The sequence below is a fragment of the Dermacentor variabilis genome, chromosome 10, assembly GCF_050947875.1.
Source record: "Dermacentor variabilis isolate Ectoservices chromosome 10, ASM5094787v1, whole genome shotgun sequence".
Classification (NCBI taxonomy): Eukaryota; Metazoa; Arthropoda; class Arachnida; order Ixodida; family Ixodidae; genus Dermacentor; species Dermacentor variabilis.
Genome location: NC_134577.1, coordinates 35,746,894 through 35,774,009, shown reverse-complemented (window position 1 = coordinate 35,774,009; position 27,116 = coordinate 35,746,894). Strand labels below are relative to the sequence as shown.

At 49.6% G+C, this 27,116-nt stretch overlaps 3 protein-coding genes across 5 annotated transcripts in view; all 3 read left to right on the top strand.

Moving 5' to 3' along the window:
• Positions 1–11,358, top strand: part of LOC142560316 (gamma-interferon-inducible lysosomal thiol reductase-like) — a 52,135-nt gene extending 40,777 nt beyond the window's left edge. The window contains exons 1-2 of one of the 3 annotated variants that reach the window (XM_075672310.1): positions 5,158–5,365; positions 8,931–11,354. In XM_075672310.1, the coding sequence (XP_075528425.1) occupies positions 5,358–5,365; positions 8,931–9,789 (867 nt within the window). In that variant the 5' untranslated portion in view covers positions 5,158–5,357 and the 3' untranslated portion in view covers positions 9,790–11,354. Of the gene's footprint in view, positions 1–5,157; positions 5,366–8,930 lie in introns of those variants that run through there. The other 2 variants (XM_075672312.1, XM_075672311.1) reach the window with 2 other exon arrangements.
• Positions 11,359–13,298: 1,940 nt separating this feature from the next.
• On the top strand, positions 13,299–17,286 carry LOC142559205 (gamma-interferon-inducible lysosomal thiol reductase-like). The gene is made up of 5 exons (XM_075670834.1): positions 13,299–13,895; positions 14,502–14,560; positions 15,612–15,885; positions 16,410–16,529; positions 17,101–17,286. Exons 1-5 carry the CDS (start codon positions 13,464–13,466, stop codon positions 17,284–17,286), a joined length of 1,071 nt encoding a protein of 356 aa, XP_075526949.1. The 5' UTR covers positions 13,299–13,463.
• A 6,112-nt stretch (positions 17,287–23,398) lies between these two features.
• Positions 23,399–27,116, top strand: part of LOC142559204 (lysosomal alpha-glucosidase-like) — a 49,915-nt gene continuing 46,197 nt past the window's right edge. The window contains exons 1-3 of the mRNA XM_075670833.1: positions 23,399–23,530; positions 24,560–24,694; positions 26,693–26,943. Of these exons, the coding sequence (XP_075526948.1) occupies positions 23,494–23,530; positions 24,560–24,694; positions 26,693–26,943 (423 nt within the window). The 5' untranslated portion in view covers positions 23,399–23,493. The remainder of the gene's footprint in view (positions 23,531–24,559; positions 24,695–26,692; positions 26,944–27,116) is intronic.

Sequence of the window (27,116 nt, the reverse complement as noted above, 5' to 3'; positions counted from 1 at the left end):
TAACCAAACCCTCTTCCTTCTATACTTGGCGCTTGAAAAGTTTTGACGATGCGTTCTCTCGTACTGTTGCTGTTTTGTTTTTACGCTTGGCTGCCTGAAAAGCGAGAAATGTGCAGATCAGCCGTGTTTCTGTAGATTATAGAAATTCTGGCAATGAAAATTGGCTTTAATTGCAACGGCCCCGCGCTGTGGTTCACTGAATACGTGGCGTCCCGCTGCTGAGCAAGAGGTCGTAGGTTCGACTCGCGGCTGTGGCCATCGCATTACCATGGGGCGGAATGAAAAATATGTACGGTCACGTCCTTTGTTTGGCTGCATGACAAAATGAATCTGAACCCCCTCGAACCCGCATAGCCTCAAGATCTATTTGTGCAAATAGGTAAGGGAAAGGGAGATCACACACACACACACACGCACGCACACACACACACACACACACACACACACACACACACACACACACACACACACACACACACACGCGCACACACACACGCACACACGCACGCGCGCGCGCACACACACACACACGCACGCACGCACGCGCGCACGCGCACACACGCACGCGCACACACACACACACGCACTGCCTTCTGTGCTTCGGTATATTCTTCATTTCATAACCCACACACCGCCCAGGCTCAGCCAACCGTAATCATCTCTGTTTAACCTCATTGTGTTTCAACTTTTATCTCGTTCTCTGAGCGTCCATTACCCAAGATCCCACAGCATTTTTTTTTTTTTTTTGCACTCGGAGTATGGCTAAGCGAAAATTTCAATACCGTCAAGAGCGGGCGTTTATGCAGCCGCGGGGGGAAAAAACAAAAGAAAAAAAAACACCTCCGACCGTATGGTCGACAGCTGGACGATCAACGAAAGGTCAGCGGGGACGGTTTGAACTTTAGTAAGGTCGAGAAGATGTGTTCGAAAGAAGCGCACGTCATTGCAGTACGTCTCTCTCTCACTCTCTCCACATTCTCAGCTGCCCAATCACCGAAGGTGTCGGTCGCCAACGGCGCCGTAGGACACGGAATTTCAAGCCTCCAGGAAAAGGGAAAAAAGGTTTGCCGCGAAAGGTTTGACAAGGCCAACGAACCTTCAATAAAGAAATGTTGCAAAAACGTTGGTATGCTCAACATTTTGAGCACCCTAATGCAACCTGATAAAGAAACTAACGACACGCACGCACGCACGCACGCACGCACGCACGCACGCACGCACGCACGCACGCACACACACACACACACACACACATTCTGGGGACACCCCTTGGTTAATATGATATACTGGGTTTTGTGGACGTCGCATTGCCTCCGGGATCGGTCCGCGCTACTAACCACATTAGTACCTTTGCGAGGACGTGTATTGCCGGTCCAGTTGACTCTGCCGGAGAGTTGACGACAGGTGGGGAGAAGAGCCAAAGAAAGCTTCGCCTTAAAATGAATTTCGACATTCTGTAGATTGTCTACGTGTCTTCTTGCGAACTGATTCGCCTTCTTAAACTTGCTCCTTTGGCAAATATGGTTAGCATTTTGTTTAATTCCATTGTGGCTCGCGTACTTGCCAACGGGTTGTTCGTAGAAATGTTAGTCGGGCTGTTCCACAAAAAAGCGTGCGACATTCGATCCGCAAGCTGTTTGTAGAAAATCTGTTGACTTTACGCAGAACAGACTCAACATCTGCGCGCATAGACGTTCTATTTTGCTTGGAGTCAATGCGCGTTCCACAGTTTCGAGATCTCGTCGCTAATTTAACGGGGCCTCTGCGTACAGCTAACGTTGTTGTTAAAGGCAATGTCTGCCGTTTTTCGAGGACCTTCTTTTTGTAGCGCAATAACGAGCCTTCCATTCTAAGTGTCTAAACGTGCAGTGGTTACTCTGGAAAGCGAGTAGAAATTCTTCAAACGGAGTTTATCGACATGCGTAGTCTCTTCTTAAAACGGTGTACGCAGACGCCGACAACACTGTTTATTGGACGCGATGGCAATCTCGGAGGACGTGCTTCAGTGCACCACTCCGTTCACCGTGATTCCGTTCGTTTGCACAATGCGGCGCCACTTTTCGGCATGTGCTAGTGGGAAACGAAAGAAATTACTCTTTCACGCAAATAAAAGTTAGCAGAAGAGCGCAAAGTACGATTTCAGGCAACGCAATAATGTTTACCAGCAAAATAACTCTCCCTGCGCCGATTTTTCGGTCACGTGATGGTACACGGATTGGTTGCACCATTTCACCGTCGAGCGGTGTCACATGTTTTCCTTGCACCACTTTCAAAGCCGGATTAAAGATATATTTCCTTGTTTATGGCATACAATTCTCGTTTTCGTCAATACGACACACAATCTTCTCATTCGCACCACAATCCAAAGACATGCCTCCGAGTTTGTAGACAGTCCCTTTAATACGGTCAAACCTCGTTGTAACGAGACTGGATATAACAAAATAATGAATGTAACGAAGTGAAATTCTTTAATTTCTTATATAAATACATATGGCAGTACATGACATAATGAATGGAACGAGGTAATATTGTCTGTTTTTCAACTTCGTTATAACGAGTCATTATTGAGCAAATAGCAGATATCAGTTCGTGCGGCAGAGTTCCTATTGCCGAACGCGGACAGTACGGAGAAGATTGGATGGATAACTGACAAAAAGTCTGCAAACTCATCGATGCGGCGTCTGCATCAGACAGGGTTGCATGCGCTTATGTGATATTTTTATTATTTATTTTGCTAAATCCGCCAAAAAAAAAAGAATGGAAGCAGAGAAAGATTGGGCGGGTCGCTGGTGAAATGGCTCAGTACGTCTTGCGTCATAGTTGTCAAAACAAAAGTCATAGCTACGAGAGAAAGAAGGAACAGATGCATGCGCTACTCTCAACAACACCCGACCACCCATTGGAACCAGACGATTTTTTTTTCTCAGTGGTGACAGACATTGAATATCTCCAGTGACAGCGCTGGACATCATCAACTGGAGGCGGACATTATTTTTCATGGCGAATCGTATTGTGAGTTTAAACAATTGCCATAGTTCCACTGATTACATTTGTAATTATTCACGTTATAGTGTATACAAGTCCCAGTTCTAATAATTGTGTTATCTGCGACAGACGATTTTGACTAACCCTGTTGTCTCCCCAGAAAGAAAGTCACCTTCTGTATACATGGTACGAATTCACATGATAGCTGCCGCTGACGTCGGCTCCGCTTAAAGTCCAAGCAGATCAACATTCCTTAAGAGCTAGCTGTTAAAACGTGAGATATGCAATTTGTGGAGTGGTTGTTTTCCGCGTTCTTTCAGCGCAGCGCGAAATGCCATCGTCTCGGCTTCGAATCGCCGAGACGATGCTGACAGCTCGAACGCATATGTCAGCGTCGATCGACAGCTCACGTTCGCCATCGAAACAGCCTCCGCGGAACTTGTAAGCGTTCGCTCGCTACCTTCGCTGTAGCATCGATGACGTATGAACGGGTTCGAATAAATTAGGGGACACTTCAAACGTTGCTCCTTTCAGAGCCCGCGAGATCTGCGAACGTCGCGGAGAGCAGACACGTTGCCAAAGTGAAAGCGCGTCTTCGCGCCGGTCCACCTGTGTTTAGACGTGCGCGCCGAGACGTCGATCGACGCGCCACCGCTTCTTGTGGGCAAGATCGGCGCGCCACTTAAATGGGAAAATAGATTTATTTATTTTTGAAGTAAATCTAACTTAGTTTGAGAGTTTGTGTTGTCTTGTTTAATTCTTTTGCCTGTCTCGGTTATAGAATCATATCAAATAGCAGAGCAATGAATAACACAATACAAACAACAAAAGTAACCCCGCTCTTCAGGCGTATGCGCATGCGCGTCGTCACAAGTGAGCGCAACGTGGGATTCCGAAACTTCCCCTCCAAAAGCGTAATATGGCGCAAGGAAACGAAACGGCGGCCTCGAAACGTCGGAATCCGGGCTTGTGAGGGTCGTGGTTACTGTAGTTGCGTGTATAGGCGATATGCCTGATAGCGGCATCAATGCGAGAGATGCAACTCGTGGCAAGATAGAAATTTCTGGCCCCGATGTGTTTAAGATGACGGTTGGAAGCTTTCGCATTATTCCGGCCGTTGCATTTGAAGGATATTTTCTATATTTGTACGTGTAAAAAAATATTTTTACGTGTCTACTGCATGGTACTATTTCTTTGTAGCATTAATATAAAAAATTGAATGCAACTGGCACGATAGCTGCAATGAACTGTAAGACAGTTCCGACGTGCAGGTTATAAAAAAGAACTCGCTTTTTTATTTTCGGAAATAATTGTGCATCCAAGCAATGCCTGCATTTATACTAATCGACACTTCCTTCATTCAAGCTGGTGATGACGAGTAAACAAATTGAGGAACTTTGTTTTCTACCGCATCATAACGTGTCTCAGCTGAAAAAAAAAGACGTTCACCTGCTGCACACAAAAAAGTATTGTATTCTTTTTTTCTTCGGGGAAGAAGGACGTCATAAGAAGAGGTACATGAGCAAAGGGTGATCAATATTTAGAACAAGTGGTTTCACTTATTGTCCTGTCAGGAAGGTGCGTTATAACATCTGCTAATTGGTTGACAGCTTAAGGGCTGAACCCAGCAAAAGTTAGTCGTAGAAGAGGTCTTTTCTTTTGTTTTTTTTTGTTTTTTACTTAAAGCATAGTGTATAAACCCAACCTTATTCTGAACAAGTGGAATGAAGGTTAACATATTTTGAGAGTGTCACATGCGTCGGTGCTGGCTTAGCAATTCTAGACGGATTCCCTGACTCTTTGCTCAATGGAAAAATATCTCGTATAAACCGAGGCACATATCAAAGAAGAAAACAATTGCGACTACGACACAATAGCAAGGCTCTGCATATTCGTGGAGAAAGGAATATACAAACACACTCAACATAGACGCTTTTAGATATGTGCCCATTTAAAAAAAAATATGACGGCTGAAAAGCAGAAAACTTACAAAACGTTTCGTACTTCTCTCACTTTCAACACCTGTGCATTCGGGCCTCCCAGCCCCTAGTATGAAAAGGCTAGAATTTCGACCAGTTTAACAATGAAGGATGTAGCGAAACGGCTTTTTTTTTAATTTGCGGTTTCGGTTTCCACGCCGCCGCCGACTAGGAACGACCACCTCCGGTCGAAACCGACACGGCGCACACTTCTACCTGTGTCTTTCTTGCGCTTCGCGTTGCGTCGTAGCACACGTAACACTTGCGTAACGTATTGCGTGACCCGCCACCTGCTGGTGGCAGCGATACACGTGGAGCCGCGATGCAGGCGTGAATTGCGCGCTCGCGCGCGGCTGCGTTTCGTCGCCCACCGCGACGGCCTTGAGACGGGAAATGATCGGGTGAGTGCTTTCGCTCTGCAAGCATATTGTCAAAACGTCTCCTGCACTCGAGAACCCAAACGCGCTTATCGCACGCGGACAGCGTGCGCCCACGGGAGAGACAAGACGTTCGAATGAGCAGATAAAAATATTGTAGTGCGCATGCTCCGCGCGCTCTTTATCTAGTAGCATGATCTCACCGCCGCTGCGCTTATAGTTATCGCCACTGTCCTCTTGTAGCGAGATCCCGTTATAGTAAATATGTACAGCCGCCCTGATTTTTAATAATATAGCGCGAGCGTCGACTGAACTGCTGGTGAGCGCCTTATAACGGCGATAAGCGTGCAACAAGGCGAGAGTTCGCGCACGAGCCTTGTTGCCTTGTTGCACTCGCCTTGTTGCACGCTCTTGTTGCACGCTTATCGCCGTTATAAGGCGCTCACCAGCAGTTCAGTCGACGCTCGCGCTATATTATTAAATATCAGGGCGGCTGTACGTCGTAAATTCCTCGTTATATTGTCTTGTCCGCTTGTCTATCCGCTTATATTGTCTTCGCGCTTGTCCTGTGTCGTTCTCCCTCTCGTGATCGTCTTATTTGGCGCTGTTCCTTCCTAATTCAAGTATGCACCATCTAGCCCAAATGAATGTTGTCCTGAACCATATTTAACAGTCGTGCCGGTTCCGTTCGAATCCCCTGTGATTACTGCTATGGAAAAGGAAAGGCGATAATGACGCAGTAGTAGATTAGTACGACGGATACTCGATGTCTTAGCGACCTTCTTTTTGATTTTTTCTTTAAGCCGCGAGGAATTATCTAATTATAGAAGCGATCAATGGGTCGAATCATTTAGCACGGGTCCGAGTGCCTTCATCTTGGGGCGTTTGCGTCCACGTGCTACTTACTATACGGCACAAAAAAGAATCACATATGGAACTAGACGTTACGCGCTTGTTTTGATGTCGGGAAACGCAGGCACTGCATATAGCACAGGGCTCGGAATCGCCCATTTGTCGGCGCACTTGCACCTTCGTGCTCGATGAATGCACCGGCAAACTTTGTTCTGCCTACCGAGCTAGACGTCCGCGGAGCCAAGTAACGCTGCAGTGCGGACATGTTGGTGTGTCTCTCTTGGAAGATAGCATAGACACAGGGCTTTCTTTAGACGCTAGGACCGTACTTTATGTTGTCCTCGTCTCTATACGCTACATTAGTATTCCAAGAACCCATGTTGTTGGCAGGGAATCTAACGTAGATGTCGATGCCAGATTATTTGGATAGCCGTGAAGGGGGTCGGATCGTGTTTTCCGCGACCAGTGACGCATGAAAAAAAAACAATATACATAGAGCATACCACCTGGCATCAGAAACGCTGCAAAATTTGGTGAAACAATGTGTGGCATGGAGTGGTTTATATATCCCAGTCACACGGGGCACTTTTGATTTCGACCGAGCCCGATCGGGATCGAACTTCGCGATCGCGATTGCCTCCCATGCGCAAGCCGCAGGCACTCGCAGCCAGTCGCTCCCATTCATAATGGCGTCCGCCAACACCTTACCGGTATACTCTCACGTTCATGCGTTCCACTCACGCGCCCACCGCAACTAAGCGCGAGTAATAACGTGTAAGTGTAGTCATAGGTAAGGGCCGACCTGTGGACTCGATAACTGCGTAACCGCAAGGTGAAACCGTGCGTGCTCAACTGTATACGCGATTTCTCCCACAGCACTTCACTTTATTGGGTAAGTTCGGACACGGGTTTTTCGTTTTTCATGTCGAAGAGAAAAACCTAAAAGAAATGTTTGTTTTTAGAGCGCAGCTCTTTGGCGTCCGTTCCTGGGTTTCGCGTCGTCGTCGGCGTTGTCGTCGGCCTCGTAACCAGCTCCGCCCCCCTTTCATCCCCCCAGCGCTAGCAGCGACCGACTGATACCGCTGGATGCCGCTGACGACGCTAGAGAGTCAAGATAACGTGACTGCATAGAACACCGTCGCCGCCATGCAGAAAGAGGAGGAAAGGGTCCCCCCCCCCCCCCCCCTGTTCTTGTGTGGCGGATAGGGTGCTCTTCAGTTGCCGACGCGCCGGTTATTTCACGTAGGCCCCGGCACGTCGACGAATACGTGACCACCTTCCCACGGCTAGACCTGGTTCTTAGCGCTGCGGAAGCGAGGGTATCATATTGTTTGTGTCGGCAGCGGCGGCGTTGTCCCTGAAACCAACTCCGCAGCTGGGGTTGACTCACTATCGGCGTCAGCGGCATCAGTCAGTCGCTGCTATCTCTTCCCTCCTCCCTTTATCGTGTTGTCCGCTTGCTGCGCGCGCTTCTGCCCCCATCGTTTGCCGCTGGGTGTACACGCCGCCCCCCTCCCCCCTCTTCCTGCGAGTCTCCGGTTGTCAAAGCGCCGGCTCGAACTTAATTCCTTTCTTCGCTCCTCCTCCAATGCAACCCCTGTGCGGTGGCAATCAGAGAGCCAGATCGGTGGCGGCGGATCTGTATATGTGCACCGCCCGAGCCGAAATTGCCGCTGCCGTTCGCCCTGTGCGGTGGCAATCAGAGAGCCAGATCGGTGGCGGCTTGACATAAAGACAAACAGCAATTTCCTAACACTTATGCGGGAGAACATCCCGTTCCTCTCGCTCGTAACGCGTCCCACGGCTGTGACAACCTCGCGAGGCACTTGTATAGATCTCGTCTTTGAGAATCAAGCATTGGTGTACCAAGTCGAACATATATCAGTCTATTTCTCCGACCACAAAGCTTCCTTCATGACTGTCAAGAACTGTTAGTGGAGTCTTTGTTAAAGGAATACGTGTGAAAAAAAAAATTCTGTGATAGCGCATACATGTGTTGCTCGATTTCTTTGCCTCAATCTATCGAAAAGGTGAAACAGCTTATTTGCTGCGCTCAAATTTCGCATTAGGAAGTAACGTAATCGTCGGTAATTTTTTCACAGAATTTTCTCCTTTTCCTTTTCTCCCTGAGCCCTTACATCTCTACTATACGACTATACTACATCGTTGCTACGGCGCGGCTGACGTATCTAACATCTCTTTCCGCATTTTCAAAACAGATTTGTTTTTTTTTTACATATTTCTCTAGCGCGTCTCCATCATAAATTTGCCTCTTTTGCAGTTACGTTATGGTCTTATATATTATTATTATTATTATTATTATAGGTAATGTTTACTAACAAGTTAGCGAAACGATGAACTTACTTACCATGGCCAATTGGCCGTTCGTCCCTCTTGAACGCGTGCCAAATTTAACATACAACAACAACAACAATCAAGGTCATGATGGCTTAGTTAACATCAATAATGGAAACGCACTCTGTCGCTGGCGCCGGATTTCCACCTACACTGTAAAATAATTTACACCCTAAAAAGTGAAAAAGGATGTAAATGTGTCTATAACTCACACCCTTAGGGTGTCCGTTATATAGATAACACCCTAAGGGTGTGAGTTATAGACACATTTGCACCCTTTTACACTTTTTAAGGTGTAAATTATTTTACAATGTTGTATAATGTTCTCAGCTAGTACATGCAACTCGATCTACGTGAGCAGCCCGCGAAACAACCATTTCAGGTCCAGCGCGTGCAGGCATGCCGCAGCGAGAAAAGAAGGAAGACGACGACTGCGAAACATGAAGCCGCGGTTCTTTCCCGCGGTCGCCCTCTGCCTGGCCTTCCTCTGCCAGCGGGTCGCGGTCGCCTCCGCGGACGGCGACGCCGCCAAAGGCGCGCGACCGTCGCGTCGCGTCAGGGTCCAGCTCTTCTACGAGACCCACTGCCCGTACAGCCAGAACTTCATCACGAAGCAGCTGTGGCCGACGTACGTGCGCCTCAGCGACCGCCTCAGCGTCCGCCTGGTCCCTTACGGCATGGCCCGCAAGAGGGAGGCCGTGGGCGCCGACGGTCGCAAGACGACCGAGATCTCGTGCCAGCACGGCCGCAACGAGTGCCTCGGCAACATGATCCAGGCGTGCGCCGTGACGCTCTTCAAGGGCACCTACCGGCTGCTCGCGTTCGTCGCCTGCATGGAGTCCTCGACGATGCCCCACCGCGTGGCCAAGTCGTGCTCGTCCCGAGTCGGCGTCAACTGGGCGGCGCTAGATCGATGCGCGTCTTCCCGGTCGGGACCCCGGCTCCTGCTGAAGATGGGTCGCAAGACGGCGTCCCACCGGCCGGCGGTGACGTACGTCCCGTTCGTCGTGGTCAACGGGAAGCAGGGCGACGACGTGCAGAACAGGGCGGCCACGGACTTCTTCGGACTGGTCTGTTCCATGTTCGCCGAGCCGGCCGTGCCGCCTGCTTGCGTCTCGGGGCAGCAGCAGTCGCAGGAGCAGCCGGAAGTCCCCACGGCTTCGACGGGAATGCTCGAGCTGCGTGGGTTGGGCGTCGAGGCGGCGGCCAGTACGGACGAGACCGCTACGAAGCGGACATAAACGGGGAGAGCGACGCGAACAAGTTGTGTGTGTGTGTGTGTGTTTTTGTGTTCTGCGCATTCATTACGTGTTTTGTCTTTCTGACGCCTCTAATTGAGTTTACGTAGGGGGTTCGCTTAAGCTTAAGAACCTTAAGCTTAAGAACCTTGTGCGAATGTCCGCGCTGATGAAAAACGTTACAATGACTCGGTATATTATACGTGCTGCCGGGCTTGTCGGTTCGTACTGGACAGTTTCAGACCATAAGACTTATGGCCACTTTGTGCAAAATGGAAACAAAAAGAAGGAGTGGACAAGGTGAGCGTTAGCCCTCAACTTGTCCCCTCCCCCTTTCTGTTTCGAGTAGGCGCTCATAGATCTTATGGTCAGAAATTGTACGCTACAAGGAGTTGCGCTACAGTGGTCGAAACTACTGGCAAGGTATGAAGTCATCTGGGAAAGATTACTGCAAAGGCAACGTATTGGGACAGCGCATGCAGAGCTATAGGAAGGTCGCGCTGTGTCTTGGCACTTGAGTGAGCCCGGGGAAGGAGGAAACAAGGGGAAGGAGGGGACCAGCACGCGCGTTAGGAAATCTGAGAGCTAGGATGAACAAGCCCGTGGCACAGTAATCTCCAAAGGGTGTCAAAAGACGAAACAAGCAGAGGAAACACAGTTGAATAGAACGCGTCCTTGAGTTTCTTTAGTCGACTGCATTGTTGCGGTATCTCTCTGCGGGCTTTACCGTTGTTTTGGTGGTCCTTGTGGACGATGGTCACGGCTGCTGCCAGCCGCCTTCAAGAACTGAGGTTGGTCCGTCGCAAACAGACTCGCAAGCGTTTTCCAGGACCCGGTTTCCTGCCGTGGCCTCTTATTAGTTATGATTATTAGAGAAGTTAATCGACGGGAGGCTCGGCGACGCCCTTCTTTTTCTTTAATCGTAGCCACGTACGGAGAGAACACAAAACGAAACAAAGCGTGATGCACACACACACACTTCTGTGCGTTTTTTTCTTCTCACGGTTGCTTAGAAATTATTCCGGGTAAATATGCACCATCGTCCATTGTATCGCATAATGCGATGCCCTGTTAATAAAGAAAAGGTAAGCTGACGCACTCCGAAGGAAAATACTCATGAGAGACTTTACGGCTAGCAACAGAAGAGAGTGACTTCGCCGGTGTCACTTGACGGGACCTTACGTATAGACACGTATAACAGTGCCCCTTGGTCGTGACTCTGGGCATCCTTTCTTGTTGGTTAATTTAACTGTAATACAGTTAGCAGCTGCGTCGCACTACGCGAGAGAGAGAGAGAGAGTAAACATTTTTTATCTGAATGTAGCAAATGTTTCAGTTCCGCGGCGATTTGTATACTGTATGAAGAAGACGGAAGACGCCATCAGAAGATGGAAGAAGCCGTCTGAAGCCCGCGAAAATTTCATGAATTTAGAGCACAATAATCTTTTTTCCTCCTCCTCCTCCTATACTCTGCAAAGCTGGGGCCCTCGGGCGGCCCTTGGTCGCTGCCCTTGAGCGCAGCCAGCGTCCTCTTCTGGCCAGACATGGCGATATGACAGCCGCTGCGGACATTTCCAGGATGTGTGACCAGGGGACATATTCTGTAAGAGTCGCTCTAGTGGACATGTCAATTTCGTTTGCTATTGAAGTTCTGATTGGCTGAGCTGGACTGCGTATCCGCAGCAACCAGGCGCCACAGCCAATCAGCACTTCGGCTGCAGAAGAAATGGACATGTCCACTAGGTGGACTCTAACGAGCAGCCACGCTTAGTGGTGCCCTGGAATAGGGGCGCCAACCCTGCAATACGGGGGTCACCATCGACAAGAAGATGGAAGCACTCGGTCTGACCGCTGAATGACTCTGTAAATTAGAGCAATCAAGTGTATCCTATCCTATCCTATCTTATCCTACAGAATACCTCCTCAGAATACGCCTTAGCGGTACGTTTAGGCCGCGACGGCGCTTCCAGTAGACGTTCGTTCGCTCTTCACAAACAATGGGAGCGCTGGAAAAAAAAAGAACCTTTTGCGGGAAAAGAGCTATCATGTTTTTTTTTCATCATTATATTTCATTTCCGCATGTTATTGCACGGGTTATAAGGAACGCCTACGCAAGCAGAGCAGACATTCTGCACGGGGAAGCGCGGCAACTCACGTGCCCTAGTCGTCGTTTCTGTTTTTACGAACTGTGACAAAGTGGAATGGCAAGTTTGGCGATCACAGAGCTTGCAGTGTTTTGCCAAGAAAAGTTTGCCTTGGTGTTTTGTCAAGTGTCACCTCCGTCGGCTACAAACTATGTCGTTTGAACTAAAATCCGGCTAAGCGTCAGCCACTGAGCCCGTCGGCGCTGTGCAGAAGTTGTGGCCAGAAGGCAGCCTTATGCCATATGGCATGGGGCTTGTCAGCAAAGCAGCAGTATTGCCATTATAACTCGGCAAATATGGGAGCGCTGGGAGGCGACCCTGTCCTGCTCGGATCTCGAAGAGCAACGAGCCGTCGTCGAAAGAGCACGGGCAGCGGCTTTTGCCAACGGTGTCCCGGACTAGAGAACCAAGCAGTCTTCCCGTAACTCAATCCCTTTTTGGTTTTAAATAAAAGTTTTTATCATCGTCGTCGAGTAGATGATGGCGGTTTACTAAAATTTCATCCATACGCCACAGTACTTGTCGGCCTGTCGTCTTCTTCGTCTGTGGCCCATCATGCTCGTCGGCTCGGTCGTGTCCGCATGCACTGGGATGCCAGACCGTTACGCCATATCTAGCTCGGCCGACAGAATAGCTGCCAGCATTCCATTTCTTTTGGAGCCTTCCACCATCCAGTCCACAAATTTTATAGCTATGCTGTGGAGGAGAGAGAGAGAGAAACATTTATTATGCTAAGTGAGGACGTCCTCCGAGGGAGGATCCCTTAGTCCAGGACTTCTGCGAGCCGCGCGACGTCCTTTACCCGCCGGATCATACGGCGCTGAGTTCTTGGGGCTGAGGTTTTCTGTTCAAATTTAACCGGAAGTACTTGGAGCAAGTCACAAAGAATAAAAGAAAGTTAAATAAAGGCTTCCAACCGTGAATCGTGCAAGAACTGTAGCAGTGTCCTTGCTGCAGTTCTTGCAGCAAGGACGCTCTGCAGGACCGAGATGGAGAGCGTGCACAGCTTCTCGGTGAGACAAACGGTACGACTCGGCTTCCAACACAACGTGCGAAAGATGGTTGCTTCATCTCCTGAGTCTGCTGGAGCCTATTGGGAAGCTTAACAGTCGCGGGCGAAGTCGATATAGGCGGAGTAGGACGCATTTCGTTCGTTCGGAGCAGCTGCGCTCTTATAGCTTGGACGTGACGTCATGGTGACACCTGAATCGCGGTGTCATGATCAACTTCATCGTTGACATGTCAGAAAGTTTAGTAGTCGGCCATGATGCCGTCGGCACAGATGCTCCCACGAGCCACAGAAGCCACACTGACAACGACATTCCCGTATGGAGCGCCAACCAGCGCCGGGACTCACGGGTACACGACCGCAAACTCGGCGGCCCTCGTCGCTAGCCGCGCAGCGGTAGTCGTCATCCCAGGCGAGCAGAATCGGAGGAGGCGACCGGCCGGCACGAGCGATCCTCGTGGTGCGCGGCGGCCGCCCCCCACTGAGGAGCCGCCGATGACAAAGCCGGCGGTGCGGCTGTCGTCATGGCTCCACGTTCGCGCGGTAAAGGAGGCGGCGTCGGCGTCGCCGTGCGGTCGTCGCAGCTTCTGCTATGGCTAGTGGTGCTGTCCGCGGTCTTCGTCAGGGGGCGCGCGCTGCGGGGCATCACGGGCCGGCGTCGCGTCGACTTCTCGCAAATTCCCAAGACGGCGCGCATCCAGGTGTACTACGAGTCGCTCTGCCCGTACAGCATCGCGTTCATCACCGAGCAGCTGTGGCCGACGTACGTGCGCGTCGGCTACCTCATGGACGTCCAGCTGGTGCCTTTCGGCAACGCGTTCAAGGAGCAGCAGCAACAAAATCCGTACGTGAACCGCCAATTTGGAGCAACACAGCTTCGCTGTACCTGCGATGACATTTACAAAGTTCATGTTGTAGCTGTTGTCGGATTGAATTGTGGGGTTTTACGTGCCAAAACCGCGATCTGATTGTGAGGCACGCCGTGGTGGGGGAATCCGGATTAATTTTGACCGCCTGGGGTTCTTTAACGTGTAACTAAGTCTAATTAAACACGGGTGTTTTTTACGTTTCGCCGCCATGGAAACGCGGCCGCCGTGGCCGTGATTTGATCCCGCGACCACGTGCTGTGATTTGATCCCGCGACCACGTGCTTTGCAGCGCGACACGAAAGCCACCAAGCAACCACGGCGGGCCTCTTGTCGGATTGAATGCGGTGTGCCATGAATACGGCCGCTGCGGAAGAACGAGATGCATTCATACGCAATGCTTAGCTTTTTACAGACTGTTTCGAGATCCCCGAATTATATCTGATTAAAGGGACGGAAACGCTGTATTAGATTCGGAGATCAATGACATCACACGTACGTTGTTAGTTGCAGATGGTCGTTGTGAGCGCGACGACGACGGTTTGCACGCCAGTAAGGACATCGAAACGAGGTGCGTGTGGCGACACCACGTTGAAATTTTCTCACCCACTCACCTTCACGTCATATACAGTAATGCCTTCCAAGGTGCACTGTCAGTACAATTTTGACTAAGGAGGTTGTGTTGCATACGTAAAGGCTGATTGCATATCGAGCTTTGTGCGCTTTAGTGTGCACAATTTCCGCGAGCAATTACGGTAAACAAATACACGATTAACACTAATTATTAACCTTTTTTTTGGTACCGATGTTTGGTGCCAGTGTTTGTCGGATTTGCTACGAACCCTGCTTTTGTTGACGTTTTGTTGTGAAGATGAAGGCATACCAATTTGCTCACGCATGTTTCGGTTCTCGAAAATGTAAATTTCGCTTTGCTTTTTTGTCCGCTAAGAGTCTGCTGTAGAACTTCGCATAGAGTTTTCAAAGCATATATACTGGGCCACTCTAAGCTGAGTATCATTTCTTTAGTGGCTTTGAACACCAAGGAGGTGGTGGTCATGGAGTTTCTACCACCTACGCTTAAGATCCATATACCTATAAAACTTACATCTAATATTCCGGCGCGGAATGTGGGAGCTTCGTATAAAATCTAGATGGTCATGTGGTGATCCTGGATGTGGATGATACAGAAATTACTTTTTTTTCTCGTGTGGTTCATTGGAATGGGAGAGGGAGTTTGCACCACACCACGGCGTACATACGTATACATTCCCTGCGTTCGCGTACTATACTTTCTACCTGTCAGTTATGACTGTTTTGTCCGACTCCGCAGCGCGCACACTGTATTAGAAATTGATGTATTCATATGTATCGGTGCAGTCTCTAAGAACATATTTTCCCCAATTTAGGCAAAAAATCTGTATAGTACGATTAGAAGCATATCCGCCTGTGTTTGGGCGAAGGCTCTCTACCATGGATATAGCGAAATAAACTTAGAACGTTTCTCGCCAATGTCTGCATGTAAGGAATACATGGTGAAGGCGCATATTGGATATAACGAAGGTATTTGCGTGTTGGATGCGGCTTCGTTATAACGAGACTCGACTCCTTAGCAACGTTTCCGGCCACAAATACATTCTACAAATGACAAGGTCAGCGCCGACAGTAAGAGCCGCGGTTAGGTGCTGGCTCAACGCAACGCCAGCGCTTGATTCGAACAAGCACACTGGGAAGTGTTCACACTCTTAAACTTTCCCTGTAGGAACCCCGATTCGTTATCGTACAGCGTCTGTAATCGTGGCTTCCCAGCAGCGCTCGCGCGGAACGCTTCGCCCTGGGCCGCCGCCAGGAGCCCGAGTACAAGTACAGCTGCCAGCACGGGCCCGACGAGTGCTTCGGCAACGTTGTGCAGTCGTGCGCGGCGAGCATCTTCAACGACACCATCCTGTCACTGGCCTTCGTCACCTGCATGTCGCTGGCCGAGCACCCCAACGAGGCGGGTAAGGAGTGCGCCCGGGGCATCGCTCGCAACTGGAACGCCATCCAGCGGTGCGCCAACGGCGGCAAGGGACGCGCGTTGCAGGTATGCTTGTTTCATGCCCGGTTCTATCAGAGGTTGCGTCCTGCCAGAATCTCTTCGAAATCTCGCTAGGTACGGCTGTTGATGCGACTAAAGTCGTTAGTATGGCGGTACTAGAAACGATAGTCGTACCAACGGTTGTACCAACAGCCGCACCCGGCAAATTTCCAGCAGGTTCTACAACAGTCCTGGGTGCGGTTGTTGACACGTTCGCAAGAACAATGGTACCTAACAACATTACGCACAGGTTCGATCAGATTCCGACAGTTCGCTACTATCTCTCAGACGCGGCATCACGCCTGCAACAAAAGCAGGAGACAGGTGCACGGTGCGATTCATCTTGCGATCTGTCGTGCAACCTGTCGTAGCGGCAAACGCAGATTTCAACAGTTTCTATCGGGTTGCTACGTGGGTTCAACAGCGCATATGGGGCGCGTCGCAAGCCGTGTTTGACGCGACGGCTCGTTCGTACCACGTATCTGCTGAAAACAATATGATAATGCGACATAACTATGTGATACGTGTAGGACGAGATGAGCGAGCGCACGTGGAATCTGGACCCCCCGCACCACTACGTACCCTGGATCGTCATCAACGGCGTGCACAACGACGAACAGCAGTCCATGGCGCAGACAGACCTGCTGCAGGTTAGTGGCAACTCGCTCAACGAACGGCGAGCTGCGGCGTGAGGGCATTCCATCTCTGCCGACTTCCGAGTCGCATCGCTGCTGTTGCGCCCGCGAAGCCAAGTGGGTCTGGGCCTCCGAGAGCTCCGGCGCTAAGCAACACGCCACTATGGGAATCTCGGAGGCGAGGTCGCAAGTAGCTATAGCATCTATAGCAACAATAGCATCTAGTTCTCAAGTGATCTTGATTTAAGTAAGACGTCTACCTGGCTAGGGTCGGTGCGTTGGGCAGCTCTTAGGTCTTTATGTAGGGGCATGCAGGGTGCATTCAAGCAGTGTGTGGTTTCTTCCGTAGGCGAGGTCGCAAGTATAGCCAACACCTATTTGTGCTGCGCTATCCGAACTGAGGTATCAGCTTCACGATGAAATTATCGTTTCAAGTTCACAAACAGTAATATCGAGGTGGATAAGAATGCGTTAGTAGGTCTATGCAAGCTATAGGCACGCACGAAAAAAGAAAGAAGAGTCAGCTGAAATGACAAATGCAATGTAAGGTTTGACGCGCAGCTGTTAAGTCACCTCGCCGTCGCAGGTCGTGTGCGACGCAACTCCGGACGGTCGCAAACCGCCGCCCTGTTTCGCCGACCTGGAAGATCGGCGCTCCCTCCAGAAGCTGTCCGCGTCCATCGAGGAGCACGCCGAGGACGCGCCGAACGGTTCCTCCCAGCGAGCCAGGCCACCCGTCGTCGGACACAGCCTCAAGGAAATCCAAGATTGAGGACGAGTTGGGTGCCCGCGCCTCTCCGGTCAAATTCGCCGCGCTGGCTGGCGCATCCGGCGTTCGTCTACCTGTATATACGACGCGCATACCGCCGTCATTCGCCATCGGGACGATACGCGATTGTCCTTGCGTTGGACCCGTTTATCCTTGCGTTGGACCCGTTTGTCCTTGCGTTGGACCCGTTCTAGAGTTCTTGTGACCGTTGTATACACCGACCATGTTTGGTAGCGTTGTCGTATACAATGTCGTCATGTATAGCGAGTCGCTGTTGGAAGTTCCTGAATCGCAGCAGCGACACAACACATTTGCGTGATGATATCGTTCTGACACGTAGATACGGGCTCGGTTAAGTCGGGTTGCTCGATGTTAGCTAAGGTCAGGTTGGCAACTCTAGGGACATTTAAGAACTTCGAAACAAACGAAAGGAATGTGCTTACTGAGGAACTTGCCAGCGTCGTTTTACGTTTTACCTTGGCTTATACTTCGGTCGATTTCAGTTGGGTTGGGTGTTTAGCGTTCTCAACCAAGGCGCCGGCCAACATTTAGCAGTAGAGAGTAGTAACCTTTAACACTTAATCGAATAGAAATCGAATAGTTCCAGAAGCAAATCGAATATCGAATACATTTCGAATAGTTTTTCGCATAATGAACACCTGCTTTCATTATTATAAAACAATGTTCACATCGTAGTATTAATAACGTTAGCAAGTTTCTGACATTGCATCGCACGTTACGGGGCCTTGCTTATTACAAGCACAAATGGAGCAATAGGAAGACCTATGTAGCTTGTTCGCATACGACTCTTCGGAGAGTACGATTGATCGCCTTTTAGCCGATCAAATCAGTCACGTCATTCCCTGACCTTTGATATTCTCGTTTCATGCCAACTTTGGCCGCAGGGATGAAATTTATCGCACTTTTGCTCCAACGTTATGCTTGATTGAGCGCAGTTCACGGCACCGAAATATTCGACAATTATTCGAAAAATATTCGTATTTACGAATAGTCACTATTTGATTCGAAGACCGAATCGAGTAGGACACTATTCGACTCGTCATTGGGAAGTGTCGATTATTCGCGTTCCCGCATTATACGTCGGATAAGCCTTCTCTTGTGTCTGAGACCATCAGAATTTTCCGGTTTCGCTCAGATATCTGTTGTACACATTCGTTGAGCCCGGCGTGTACATACTTTTCGCAGGCTATCCCTTTTTATCGGAGACGCCTTGTTGAAATGGGCTTTGTTCTTAAGCCTGACTTAATATTCTTCACCGTCACTACGGTATGACAACGGGGGTGCTGACATTCGAAAGGTCCAAGTTTCGTGACCCTGCTGTCGCGCCACCGTCATGTATACAGAGTGCCCCACTATTATCCACCAGGATTTAAAAATATGCAAATGCCACGTAGCTGCACAGAAACAAGGTGAAGTTTTCCGTCGCTTGGAGAAAGCCAGTCCTAGGATCCTAACATCGAGCTTAAGAGAAAGCTTCCATGACTGAATGTATGGGTCCCATTATCCCCGCTGTGGAACCAGTGTGTTAGAGGTCCCAGAAAACTTCCGGTCGCGCGTTTCTCGCTCTCAAGTTTGCCAAGAAAAAGAAAACACTATTTTGTCCTGTAGTTGGCTCTATAGGTATTCAGCGCTCAGCGATTCAAACGCGATAACCTGTCCGCATGGCTGGATGGATGGATGAATGCGATGAGCGTCCCCTTTGGAACGGGGTGGTGGGTTGCACCACCAAGCTCTTAATTATATTGCCTAATGTCCTGCCTATGTTAAAAAAAAATAAGGAAAGGAAGGAAAGGAAAGAAACCTACGTTGAATTCCCTTAACCAAACCTTCTGAACCCCTATTGTGAACTTCGTTTTTTACGCCTCCGTTGGTTGGTTTCCCTACATTCCACCAATCTTCCAATTGCCTCTTACTAATCTCTATTGCGGACATGTTTACTTTCCCTCTGCTCTCGCTGAACCCAAGGGCTTCAAGGAGGCCAGAGGTGCCTAAATCGACCGATGGGCCGATATCTTCACATTCTAATTCGTTCGGCGCTTTTAGCGCCACCTGTGGTCGCTGGGGACAACGATCCGATGTAAAAGCGAGGGCCTTTGTGACGTATTGTGAATGCATTCGTAACTTCCTGCGGTCGTCCAGCGTTCACCGATGGCGCTGAAAAGGCCGGCCGCCATTCGTGCCAATTGTCGCGTTTCAATCGCCCGGCACTACGCACGTTCTTAGACGTATTCACATGTCAAGGATGGATAAAAATATACAGTCCGTCGAGCTCTTGTGCGTAGCTTTCTTGTGCACTCGGGGGTGAAAGTTATTTATTAAACTACGTTTTAACTGTGTAATAAAAGTCGCATACCAGCTGTATGGTCCTATATATTCGTAAGCTGTTGCAAGTTACAGTGTCCTCATTGCTCGCTAAGTTTAGCGAGCTTTTCCATAGGGCGAAAAACGGAAGTCTTTTGGGACTTCTTTATGCGGTGTGGAATTAATGTTTTGGTTGAATAGCGTGCAAGTAAATCGTAAAGGCATCCAGTTACTAGGCACAGATGAAGCAGATCAGTCAAGATGGAATACCTCACTGCGGAGCTCCGACTACGGGGACCAAATCTGGGCCGTCCAGAGAGCCCACGATGCGGCGGCAAGACTCGGCCTGCCCGTCCCAACGTGGGAGCGGCCCGCTGCGTGATAATCGCATATCTCAATTCTTCGTGCGTACGTGTGTGGAGCGGAATACGACGCACCTTCGCAAGCAGAGTGGCTTCCAGTTAGTGCCTGCCTCCAATAGGAAAAGAGAGAAGAAACTTTCTTTCGGAGCAGCTCGTACTTCTAGGCCCGTGAGTGCGGGACCTGGATGGGTTGGGATGCGGAACACGGAAACCGAAAAAACAGTAGAAGTTGTCGCAACACTTGTCTCTCTTCTCGTTCTGCGCATGCAACCTTCATGTTTGTCTTCGACTACCTATTCGTGTAGGACTAAAGTAGTAAGCATATAACTTGCTATCGCAGAGTAAAACTCTGCGCGACTACACGCCCTCGGAGGTACATATGACACATTAGGGGCTTCAGACAAGAGGCTGCACGAACTCGTGAAAACATTTGCTGTAGCTGGCTTTACCGAGTGACTAACAAAGCGGATAAAAAGGAGGCAGAGTTCAGGCGCGCTGGAGACGCAGACAAAGTGGAATGTTCGTCACTGCCGCGCAGGCGGTCGCTCAATATGGGCTCGGTGATGTGCTTTTGTGACTCTCTGCTGCTGAGTTTCGCGAGGTCTCAATTGATCTCGCTTTCAGCAAGAGGTCTATCTGGCTAAGGGTGGTGCGCGGTGGGCAACCATTATTTCTTTATGGAAGGCCACGCAGCATGCATGCAAGGAGTGTATACGACTTCTTCGCAACCACACGCGTTGCAAATGGCGATGTCTGCTATTTCAATCAAAAATAGAAGAGAAATGAGAAGAAAAATACATGCAAGTAGAACATACTGTATTACAGTTTGCCTTGCTCGTTATAATAAGACATCTTGAAGCGATGTCCGAGCTTTCTGCTTTTAAGTTCTTCCTAACTGTATAACACCGCAGAAAAGCAGTGTTGCCGATATTTACTGTCATTTTCCGTTTTTTTTTTTGCAAGACTAGGTTTCTCCGCGTACGCGCCGTGCTACGCTGTCTGCGCGCCACTTTCATTATCCATTTTCCTGTATTAAAGAATGAAAAACAAAGGCTGATGGCTTAAATCATTTGTAGCGTTGGGTAAAACTCAGGAAACTGGTTGCCGTCGTTTGCCTTTGCAAATGATGGCAAGTGATATTACAAGGCGCGGTAATAATTTTTTTTTATGTGTGTGTGTTCCGGAGATAGTTTCAAATGACCATGCTTAACACGCCACTTTGGCTGAAGCCCAATGCAGCCCCCCAAGGAAGCGATGACCAGAGAACCTGAAGGAATACTTATATGGTTGGCCAGAAAGAAATTGAAAAAATATTTTTTTTTAAATGAACAAAAAGGAGAGAGCAGCAAAGTGCCACTTGGAGGAGTAGGGGTAAAAGGAAAGGAACCCGTCAACATGGCTCGTGCGCAAGTTCCTTTAAACGATACTCCTTTCTTTTTTCAATTTTCTAGAAATTTCATATTAATTCTCTTTTGTTGTTTATTCCTTTCTTCTTCTTTTTTTTTTACAAGGTCGCGGGATCGAATCCCGGCCACGGCGGCCGCATTTCGATGGGGGCGAAATGCGAAAACACCCGTGTACTTAGATTTAGGTGCACGTTAAAGAACCCCAGGTAGTCAAAATTTCCGGAGTCCTCCACTACGGCGTGCCTCATAATCAGAAAGTGGTTTTGGCACGTAAAACCCCATAATTTAATTTTTTTTTACAAGTTTTTGACGTTTGTCTGCAATTTTTCTTGGTTCCTCGCTACGTAGCTAATCGCCTCGTGGTTATGTATGTGCCACGGCTGTAACGTCTCGACATTAACGTTAAAAGGTTTCGGAGCTAATGTTTTCGTATTTCTATGACTTCCTGTACCATACATACCACCTATTTTTTTTTATCCCTTCCATTTTATAATTCTAGAATTTGTTTGTAGAATTTGCGATATCTATTTTCGGCAATTCCCCCGCTGCGTTCCTCTGCATATTTGTTTGTTTGTTTCTCATGCAAGGACCACTGCAATCTGTAAACTATGAATTTTCGTTTTCTTTTTTCCTGTTTAGCACTAGCAATAATTATTGCTCCAGGTGGTTGAAAATTCCGGAGTACTCCACTACGGCGTGCCTCATAATCAGAAAGTTGTTTTGGCACGTAAAACCACATATTTTAATATTTTAATTACGTAATTATTGACCCATCCCCCATACGGACAGTGGAATTGTGCCTGGGTGGAAATAATAATAAAAAATGATTTTTTTTCTTTCCTCCATGTTTTGTGCCTTTTTACGGGGCTGTCATAAACATCACCAACAACATCAATATCGTCATACTTCATTATATTATTGTTCAGTGTTGCACAGTTTGACAACAGCCGCAGGTCGATTCGCACAAGTTAATATAAGTACCGTTACGTCGCTATTAGGGGTGCTTTCTCCGTTACTATATTTCGTCGCAAGGTCTTTTGATCATTCTTTGTTATGCTTTTTTGAGCCCTAATCGAACATCTTTCTTTTTCACGCATTCTCTTCACAAATTTTGTCATAACTGGTCGGCACCTAGTCACTTGATTTCGGCGTTGTGCGGCCAGTCCCTCTCGCGGGTGCGTGTCATGATTTAGCATGCACTTCTCGAGTTACGTTTCATTCATTGTCAAGCAGTCCTGTTTTGTGACTCATATACTTAAAGCGAAGCTTTCGTAGAAGAAGAAGAATTTTATTTATTCACTCACGAAAATAAAATCACAGTAACAAGATATACAGAAGGAGGTCCCAAAGCTCAAGGCTGTAGGGGGACCTCCTGTCTTTGTTTCTTGTCCCTACCCTGCGGGTGCTGGCAGTTGGCTGCTGCTGCTTAATTGCTGATTACGCAACTTAGTCCATTGGACAGATGTGCACCACTGGGTATGTGTCTGAATAAACTACTTGAGTCACATGGGCATGTGAAACTGGACGTGTGCCACTTCATTCATACAGCTACACACCGTGTGCAACCGGGATCCTCTCCTCGTCAAACTGTCATGCCGCATTTCCCGAAAATAAACTGTTGAAGTTTGCGCATCATGGTGTCTGCGTTTGCTCCTTTTGTCCTTGTCTGCTGTCACTAAAATGTTATCCCCCCCCCCCCATAGAAAAAGAAGTAACAGTCCGCTTTTTGGCCAATCTCTCGTTGTGGGTACGTGCCAATGATTGGAACCATCATCATTATCAAAATCAAGCCGCGGTCTGGGAACCGGTCGCTCTCGACGCCTGGGATGCCGCCGCGAGCGTCGAACAAGCAAGCAGCCCCGCTCTGCCCTTGAAAAAGTGGGGGGGAGCCGCAGGGCAGAGTGGGAGGGCGCAGTCGCACGCTCCGCGCGTCCCGGGCTCCCAAAATTCTCGCCGGCTATAACCGCCCCCCCCCCCCTTCGCCCCCCTCGTACGTGTATAGGCCCCCGGGCCTGGGACGGGACGACGCTTGGGCGCGCTCGCACTGGGACTGCACGAACGGCGCTGCTCCGCGACAAGCCGAGCTTTCGGGTGCTATACATAACCGGAGCCGGATCTGCATGGACAACGGTACCAACGGCGACCGCGTCACGATGAGTGAGTGCTTTTGCGCACGTTCCGTATGCACGTACTACGCTGTAAACGTAACTGTACATAGAGGTCCATTCGATTCGACGCGAGCGGCGGAGATGCCGCCAGCACGAGCGGAGGAGCGCGCCCGAAGGCGGCGATGTGATGACGCAGACGCAGAGAGGTAGCAGGCACGAAGAGCCTCAGAATACTTGGCGCATTGAACACTATAGGTTACCACAGAAACAGCTATGGAGGCATTATGCAGTGTTACCACTATGGAGACATTATGCAGTGTTTATCACGGCTTCGGAGGCACTATCGTTTTATCATTTAGCGTCGTTTATCACAGAGAACGGGGACGGTTGTGCGATGTGCACTACGCACTGAGCAGTAAGTTCCGAGTAAATAATGTGCGGCCATACGTATACTGACAGGCAGTACGATACGCATGCGGCGCTGGCCGCCGCATGCGGTTTGGGTCGCGTTTCAGGAGCAAGAAGCGGAGAGAAATGAGTCTACTTCGAGCAATAAAAGAAAAAATGAATTTGCTTTATTGCCGGCGTTGTTTAATTCGACCTTTCTGATAATTCGACCAGACCTCGCGTTTCCGAAAGGGTCGAATTAGCGGGTGTCGCGACTTAGCGTGAACTTAATTCAAAGCCATCTTGGTGGGGGGGGGGGGGGCAACGCAATGTCCCGAAGTGGGTTTTATGGCAATGCTAGCACAATCTTGTACAAAGGAAATCCATGCGCGTGTCTCGGAAAGAAAGCCTCGCGGGGTGGATTTATACCGGTCAGGGGATCGAACCCGGGACCGACGCCTTTCCGAGACAGTCGCTCTACCCTTTCAGCTTACCGGGACGCTGACAGACTGTAAGAGCGAGGCCGAATTCGTCGACAGCTCGAGTGGGCTTCCTTAGTAGCTTCGCGCTGCACATCCTCGAGTGGAGGACGATGGTCCATTTTATTTTCGTGTGGATTATTGCTGGCGTGCAGCGGGCTTGACGCTTGCCACGTGACATGTGCTAAGCCCGGGCTGTCTTGAATGCGCAGGTGGCAAATGGACGCAAGTCGCGTTCGTGGTGTCCGCCATCTTGGGTGCGTACCTCTTCAACCGCCAGCGTGTGAGCATCTATACCTTCGAGCCGCCGCTGGATGAGAGAATACCATGCGCTGCCGTGCCTTCCTGTAAGGGCGGCAAGCCACGAGCGGCCATCATTCTTGTATTTTTCCACAGCTTTGCTGTTCAAACAAAACAGAGCAGCCACTGAAAAAAGAAAGAAACGGCGGTTGTATTCACTAGCGGTAGTGTTTACGGTCCACTTCACAGGAAAACGTCAGTATAGACTTTCTCATGGCTGTCTAAATAAATTTTTGAGGGTTCCCTTGAACACACTTCAGGGAACACAGCGTTTGCTAAAGCGAAAGTTAATTCAAGCGAAGTGTAGGCATGGACGTTTTGTAACTTAAGGGCAACTGTAAAGTAAAAAAAATTGGAGGACGCTTAAGTTTCGCCTGTAAGAGTCGAACGTGATAGCATTCAAAGATCCCTGACTGCTTCTCGCGCTTCCCGGCAACTGCAGCTTATGTAACCGTGATGTTTACCGGCTAGCGGTGGCGGCGAACGCTATGCACGAAGGCGAGCGGGTGAGCTTTCGGTAGAAACGCGACGTGGGCCGCGGATGCGCGGAGGCGAGTGCCATCTGGATGGTGTTCAATGAACCGAGCGGGTCGCGCCCTTCTATGAATGGTAGGAACGCTGAAAAAGGGGTTTATGTTAGTTTCCGCGTAACAGAATTATGTTTTCTGGTATATTCAAATTACAATCCGACGCTATCATGTCTGTAGGTTGTGTGTAGGTTTTACCTTAGAATTTTTCTGACGCATCTTTGAGGAATTCAATTAGTTCAGTACCGCCTCTGCGCCACGTGGAAGGCCTGCGTGGTTATGGTTCGGAATGACTTTTCGCCCAGCGATGTCCGACGCCGACACGGGATTTTTTTTTTTTTTTGCGACACGTGGCTCTTCACGCTAACGCATATTAAAACAATCGCAGTATCGCCCGAAAGGCGAAGCATGGATAATGGTAGTTGAATACTAGACAACTACACTAAGTCAGGTTCATAGTTTTATCGGTGGCATAAATTGCCGTAAACATTCACCTACTGATTAAATTACCAAGCATGGTGTCAAGCACGCAGTCAACCGTGATGATCGCGAACACTTGCTGTCACAATGCTAGCTTTCTCCAACGCCTCTGCTGCGTGTTGCTTCAACGCATCATTGAAATTTGAAATTACGCCACCTCCAGCACTATATAGGCGCGCAGAACGACAGAGCACGTTCAGCCACCAGCCATCTTAACTCGCCCACTATTTGCACCCGCCTAGGATTACGTCCAGTATAGGTCGCGGGCGGTATAGGCGCTCAGCCGCGCAGGCAGTCATGTGCATCGAAGGCCGCGCTAGAGTAAGTTAAAGCCCCTTAAACTTCGTAAATTAGCGGTGTGCTTTGAAGAATGCCGCCTCCTCCTCCCGCGCTCTGGCCGAGGCCGACGCCGCGTCGCTATTGGCCTAATAGCATCACGTGGGCTCTCGCGCCCTGCAGCGCCATTTTTTGCTCGAGAAGCGTCTACCGAGTGGCGAGGAGCGCATGTTGGCGCTGTTGCTACAGTGGCCAGAATAGGTGTACCATTGCTACGCTCGAGCGGTGTGTAGGCAGCGCCACGGTCGAGGAGGGAGCGTGAAAGAGAGGAGAAACGAGGAGTAGTGAAGGCGGAGGAGGAGAGTGTCGCTACTTTACGAAGCTTAAGAAACTTGAGAGTAATTAAGCGACGCGCGCTCGTCTCCTCCCGCCGCCTTGGGTGCACTTGATCACGTGACCTCCAACATTGGGCGCGCATCAAGCCGCCACCTTTCCGGCTCTCCCTCGACCGCTTTCCCTCGCGCCCACAGCCTACGACGCGCGATAGGCTATTATCGCACTTGGACTTTAAATGGATCCTCACGGCGACGCCGACGGCAGAAATTCGCCTGGAGTGTCCATATATAATTGTAGTAGCAGAGGTCGCCGCCTTCTGTTTACCATGTGGTTACACGTAATTCACACCTATGTGACTGTTTGCCGCCACCCCGGTTCAACAGGAATACAGTATTAGAAATCGTCAATAGTAATCATTTCCCGCAGTGATGGAGCGCCGGGAGGACTGTGAGGCCGCCGTGTGTTTGTGGAAGGAGGCCGAGGCGCCGTACCCTCGATGCTTCCAGCCTCGGGACTACTACGGCTACCGGCTGCGCAGCTACTCGGCGCAGGACACGGACCACGTCCTGTTCAACTTGACCTACGCGGGGGGTCCGTACAGCCCTCACTCTGACGGTCTCATACCCAACGTACAGTTCGAGGTGATCAAGTACAGCAACCGCATCGTGCGCTTCAAGGTGCGCGCACGGACTGACCTGTCCTTTCGAGCTTTCGCCTTGGTCGGTGTGTTAGACTATACCTTTCATGGAACACTGAGCTACCGGAAACGTGTATGACAGTAGCAACATTTGCCGACAGTTGGCGCAATAAGCGCGCGACACAAGAGAGGCACATACGTACGCATAATTAC

Bases quoted from the DNA above. Each gene is read 5' to 3' on its own strand.
- LOC142559205 (XM_075670834.1), top strand. From the start codon at position 13,464: ATGGCTCCACGTTCGCGCGGTAAAGGAGGCGGCGTCGGCGTCGCCGTG. The intron at 13,896-14,501 runs ACCGCGATCTGA...GCATACGTAAAG, and splicing joins GTGGGGTTTTACGTGCCAAA to GCTGATTGCATATCGAGCTT. The intron at 15,886-16,409 runs GTATGCTTGTTT...TGATACGTGTAG, and splicing joins GCAAGGGACGCGCGTTGCAG to GACGAGATGAGCGAGCGCAC.